General features: G+C 35.8%; 1 protein-coding gene across 2 annotated transcripts; it reads left to right on the top strand.

Moving 5' to 3' along the window:
- The first annotated feature begins 2070 nt into the window (after positions 1-2070).
- LOC132304051 (small heat shock protein, chloroplastic-like) lies at positions 2071-4441 on the top strand. Of its 2 annotated transcripts, XM_059801556.1 has the most exons (3): positions 2071-2426; positions 2519-3777; positions 3872-4441. In XM_059801556.1, the coding sequence occupies exons 2-3, from the start codon at positions 3624-3626 to the stop codon at positions 4228-4230; spliced, it is 513 nt and encodes a 170-aa protein (XP_059657539.1). In that variant the 5' UTR covers positions 2071-2426; positions 2519-3623; the 3' UTR covers positions 4231-4441. The 2 variants fall into 2 exon arrangements, with proteins under 2 accessions (XP_059657539.1, XP_059657538.1); XM_059801555.1 differs by lacking the exon at positions 3872-4441 and having other exon boundaries at positions 2084-2426; positions 2519-3158.
- Positions 4442-6000: the final 1559 nt, after the last annotated feature.

Raw genomic sequence — 6000 nt, 5'->3', positions numbered from 1 at the left:
GCAAATATGGTGGAGTGTTCAACTGTTGTTTGCTCGTTGCTGTTCTGTCCCTTGGATTCTTTATATATTGGGATTTTCTTGGTTGGTTTGGTTTTGGGGGTCTTTGGTTTGTTTTGTTCTAGTTCTGTTTATTCGGATTGTTCAGCGATATGGTTGGGTGGATGTTGGTATTGCTTCTGGTCAGCCTTTTTTGGTGGGTCTCATTTACAGCGTGTTGATGGAGGGTTTCTCGCATGTTTTACAGTGGCTTCATCTTTTTTTGGTGGGTCGATTAAGGTGTCATTTACGGCGGCAGGTTATGATTAACTTTCTTCTATTTAAGGTCTGCTCCGGTCAATATGTTTCCGGTCGTTGGGTATTTTCTTTTCTGTTTTTGGTTTGGATGATGTCTAGGGTAAAAGGACCAATGTTGTCTTCCTTTGCTGGGATGGGGCTGACGTCATTGATGTGTATTGTGAAAGATTTCTTATGGTCGATGGTAGGCCATAGCCACGTGTACCCTTGAGTTCAGTGTCTCACGTTAATCATTATCCTGCTTCTCGTTTTTCGTTTCTCAAGGGCGGTTTTCAAGGTTTATTTGTTTTGTGTGGTTAGGGTGATGCAGCGTATCCCCTACGTTTCTATCACTAATGTCATCACTCAGTCATTGCCTTGGGTTATGTGGCTCCTTGATTTACCACCTCTAAGGTCGTCTTCTATTAACTTGAGTGTTCATCAGTCTCTATTGATTGGGGGAAAGAAACAAAAAACTTTGGTGGTTTCCAGTGGTTGGTAAGCAAGTTGAACAGGCCTAGGGTCTTTCTGGTGCCTTGGTTATCCTTTTGAATCCTCGGGGAAGTCTGCCACGCATAATGGTGATTCATGTTATTTTGAGTCGTCTTCGTCTCAGTCCTTTGCTACTCAACTTGCGCTTCTGGTAGGAGCTAGCCACCCCAGACTACTTGACACTTTCTAAAGCTTTTGTTGTGCTCAAGACTGTGATCTTGAGTAAGCTTGGTGTTGGGTTGTTTTGGCTGGGGTCTTGTTTTGTTTTGGATATGTAGATTGTTTCTTTGTGGGGTTGTTGTGGTTGGTTGTGTCTTTCTTTTGTAAGTATCGTTTAGCTATTGGCTATTGCAAGGTAACAAACAAATAAAAAAAAAAAAATCAAGGTTTCACACAGTTTCACAGTCGCTCTTCTCATTGGCTACTTAAAGTCTCATGAATTATTCTTTCTCTATTCTCAAGGAGGTGAAAAATATAACCTATTTTAAAACAAAACTCACCTTTTTAAAGACAAAATTACCCTTTAAATCTTTTTTCATTATCTTTCTTATATTTCCTCCCTTAATTCATATACGTGTAGTATATATATATATATTTTATTTCTTTCCTTTTTATTTCCATTGTCGCCACTCTTTTTTTTTTCCTTCCTTTTTTTTCTTTATTTCCTTTTTTTTTTTTTTTTTTTTTTTCTAAATTGTTGTTGCCATTAGCCCTTTTTTTTTTTTCTGTCCGTCCTTCCTTTCAATTTTTTATTTTTTTATTTTTTTTTATTATTATTTTTTAAACCAGAACAAATAAGAATAGTGGAATGTTCATCAAATTTATAAAAAAATTTATTAAATGAAATTGTTATTAAATTTTAAACCAGAACAAATAAGAATAGGAGAATGTTCGCCAAATTTGTTATTAAACCACAACAATTTAGATAAAAAAATTTACAAAAAAATAAGAAAAAAAAAAATGAAAGGAAGGACGAAAAAAAAAAAAAAAAAAAGGGCAAATGACAACAATTTAGGAAAAAAAAAAAAGGGAAATAAAGAAAAAAAAAAAGGAAACAAGTAACTAATGGCACAATTGAAGTAAAAAAGAAAGAAATAAAGGTAGCAAAAATATATATATATACTATACGTATATGAATTGAAAGAAGAAATACAAGAATGGTAATGAAAAATAATTTAAAAGGTAATTTTATTTTTAAAAAGTAAATTTTGTTTTAAAATTGATTATATTTTTCACGTTGTTTGAGAATAAAAAAAATATAATTAATAAAATTTAAAATAACCAAGGAAAAAAAAGGGAGCGACTCTCCTTAACATTCCTCCCTCCGTAATAATAACGCGTACGCTACAGAATGATTCCAAAATTTAATTGAAAACCATTTCATAGTCCGTCCAATTGGGCATCGCCTCTGTCGGAAAGTACTCTGAGTCTCTCTTTGTCTCCCTTCCCGGCAAAGCCTCTCACACACAGTCACACGGTGAATATCGCAGAAGATCCAACAATGGCGTCTTCAAGATCTCTCACCTCCGCGTCAAGGCTGTTTGCCATGTCCCTCCGCCGCCTCCACCAGCAGCGCCTCACTGGTTTTTCTCCCTCCGCCGCACGGTATTTCTGTACCAGCCAGTATCACAACTTGGATGAATATACCAAAAACCCCTTCGGTACTCATCTTCTTCTTCTGACTCAAGTTTCTGTATCTATATTCATACATACATATGAATCATATGATTGAGTATTGTGTTGATATATATAGGAGTGGCTAATGATGCGAATGGTGGGCCGAGAAAGGTATTGTGGCGGAGACTGTTGGGTGAGGGATTGTTAGTGACGAGGCTTGATCTTCCAGGTCTAATCTCTGAGGGTCTGAAAGTGTGGGTGAATGAGAGTAAAGATATAGTTTTCGAGGGAAAAATCAAGAGCGAACCCGACTATGAGTATGAGGGAGGCGACCAGCGTGGCATCATTTCAGCCAACCAAATGATGTGCGATGTGGAGCAGTTCAAGGCTGAGGTGAAACATGGTGTCCTGTGGGTTACTATTCCGCTCAACGAGGATGCCAAGGCCGTCAGAAAGGTTCAACTCGATTTGATGAAGAAAGGCCTTGTTAAATATTAGTATTGATTTGATTTGGGTTTATTTTATTTTATTTTATTTTATTTTTAATTTAGGGTTCATTGCACATTAGGTGTTTGTTAAATATTCATTTTCGATTTCTGTCCACCAATCAGTTCATGTGTTTTGTCTTTTTGGGTGTATTCAAACTGTTTGTAGAAATGCTCCAATCACGAGTGGGCTTGGTTTGAAGATTTTCTTGTGGATTGGATATTGTTCTCCTTGTTTGTATTCCTCTATAACAGAGTCGGCCGATCAATTGTCACACACATTTAGTGCTATGTGTGTTATTTTCAAGTCTCTTTTTATTCAATCGACTCCTAAAAAATTCGTTCTACTTACCCATATTTCTTAGTTATGTAAAATTTGTGTCACACGGGGCTGTTCTGTTTTAAATTCAACCCTTAATCAACAAAAATTAATAAAATGCTAAATTTAAGATAATGTTACAAGATTGTGACTCAAATGACAAAACATATACTACCTTCTGAATAAGCATTGAGTCATAGTTTGGTCAAAACAATGTAAATCAATGGATATCACTCTTCACATATTCATCCATCAGAAAAGGATCCAACGGGTAGGAGGTCCGCTGGTTTATTAGTGATGCGATGCATCAAAGTATTTTCTCATGCAAGTTACTAAATGGCACTATCTGTGGTCACGTGACACAACGTCTCCTCTGGTCTATATAGAACAGAAAAAGATAGAAACCCACTGTACAATCTCTCACACAGTCACACACAATGAATATCCGTTCATCAATGGCGTCTGCAAGGCCTCTGACCACCGCGTCAAGGTTGTTCTCGACGTCCCTCCACCAGCAGTCTCCCCACGCCGCTAAGTCGTTCAGCACCAGGCACTGTCCCACCATGGATGGATATACCAAAAACCCCTTCGGTACTCATCTTCTTCTATACTAGTGTTTCCTTTACAATCTATATCTATATATTTATACATACATGTATATGAATCATTGTGTGTTGATTGATAGGAGTGGCTATTGATAATATTGATGGGCCGAGGGGGCCGAGAAGGGGTGACAGCGTCGTGAAGGTCAGGGTTGACCTACCGGGTATGATCTCAGAGGGTCTGAAACTGTGGGTGGACGAGAACAGAAATATTGGGTTCGAGGGGAAGATCAAGAGCGAGCCCAAGTATGAGTATGAGGGAGGCTCCTACCATGGCGTCATTCCACTCCGCCCAATGATGAGCAAGATGTGCAAGGTGGATGAGTTCGAGGCCGAGTTGACTCATGGATCCCTCTGGCTTACTCTTCCACTCAGCGAAAAACCCAAGGCCGTCAGAAAGGTTCAACTCGATTCGATGAAGAAAGGCCTTGTTAAATACTAGTATTAATTTCGTTTTGGGGTCTTATTTTAATTAGTTTATGGAGCCCTTGATTTTGTTCATTCATATTGCACAACACTTGTTTGTAGAAATGCTCCTGTCAATAGTCCCATTAGTGCCAAGACCATCTCTAATGGTAAAATGTTAAATTCGGATGCCAAATTTATGTTACAGTGTCAAAATACTATATTTTAGCAATTATGCTTCAATGATGCATTTTATGCAAAATACTATTTTTTAACATAACTACTATTCTTTTTCAATTACCATTTTCACCATTCATATCTACATAAGTAATGTTAATATTAGACACATTTCAAGTCAAATTGTAGACATTAAAAGGAAATTAAAATTAAACTTAATTAAAAAGAATTAAATATCTAAAATATCTAGTAAAAAAAAGACCCAAAAAAAAGATATATATATATATATATATATATAAATTTATATATTTAATTATATTACTATATAATTTTTTTTTTATATAATTTTTCTTTCTTTTTCGAAAATTTATATATATATATAATTATATTGTTATTAAAAATATATATATAGTTAAGGCAAATCATTTCAGCCTCCCCAATAGCCAAATATAGTTTTAGAACAAATCATTTCGGCCTCCCCAGTAGCCTGCATTCCGCCCCTTCCCCTATATATAGTTAAGGCAAATCATTTCAGCCTCCCCAATAGCCAAATATAGTTTTAGAGCAAATCATTTCAGCCTCCCCAATAGCCTGCATTCCCCCCCAACTACAAAATCAACAAAAATCAGAAATTCAAAACCCATATCTTTCAGTTTCCATCGCCTGCTCCAGTTCGGGTTCGCCGTTCGCAAGCCAGTTCGCCGTTCGCAAGCCAGGCACTAGATCAAAACTAGGCATTGTTCCCGGGAAACTCAATGTTCATTTGGTTCCTCACACGCACGATGATGTTGGATGGTTGAAGACTGTTGATCAGTACTATGTTGGTTTCAACAACACCATCCAGGTCCTCTATCTCTCTACATGCATGTGTCTATGTGTATATAATACATATTACTTTAGTATCTCAAATTTTTTTCTTTGCTTTATTATTTGATTTTTGAACTCCATTGCACCATAGCCCTCGTGTATGTATGGGTTTTGTTTTAATTTTTTTTTTTTTTTTTTCTGTAATTCAATTTTATGATGAAGGTTTTGTAATTCTTGGTTTTTAAATTAAATCCTATTTGGTGTAATTCTTTTTTTTTTTTTAATATATATATATATATATATATATATATCTCTGAATAGCTTCTCTCTCTCTCTGTTTGTGAAATAGCTACTGTTATTTCTTGTGTTACAATTGGCATAAGAAATAGCAAAGTTAAAAAGTAGCAGGTGATATAGTATTGCATTAGAGAGCCTGTTTTTAAGTCTATCTACTATATTTTGAATTGGTATAGCATTGCATTGGAGAGCTTGTTTTTAACCCTATCTACTATATTTTGAATTGACAACCCATATAACAGCCCAATTGAAGACGCTCTAAGTTGGTGCTACGTGCCACGTTCATATCTCTTTGGTCAATTGACTGAAAAAAACAATGTACGCCAGAAGGTGAAAGTAGTAAATATAAATTTTTACTTAAATAATTGCTTTGACGGCAGTAAAAATTATAAGTTCCAAATTTATTCAGATTTGAGGTTAATTTTACTGATAATAAAAACCAAATTAAAAAATTTAATAAAAATGGATAACTATTCACAAAGACAAAATTGTACGCACACCCCTTCCTGCAAAAGCCTGGAGAGAG

This window comes from Cornus florida, unplaced genomic scaffold (assembly GCF_030987335.1).
Source record: "Cornus florida cultivar Cherokee Brave unplaced genomic scaffold, ASM3098733v1 CherokeeBrave_3.0.0_Hap2_Chr04, whole genome shotgun sequence".
NCBI lineage: Eukaryota > Viridiplantae > Streptophyta > Magnoliopsida > Cornales > Cornaceae > Cornus > Cornus florida.
Note: the sequence above shows the minus strand (reverse complement) of the source record. Positions and strands in the feature narration are given on the sequence as shown.

Bases quoted from the DNA above. Each gene is read 5' to 3' on its own strand.
- LOC132304051 (XM_059801555.1), top strand. From the start codon at position 2,267: ATGGCGTCTTCAAGATCTCTCACCTCCGCGTCAAGGCTGTTTGCCATG. The intron at 2,427-2,518 runs GTACTCATCTTC...TGATATATATAG, and splicing joins ATATACCAAAAACCCCTTCG to GAGTGGCTAATGATGCGAAT.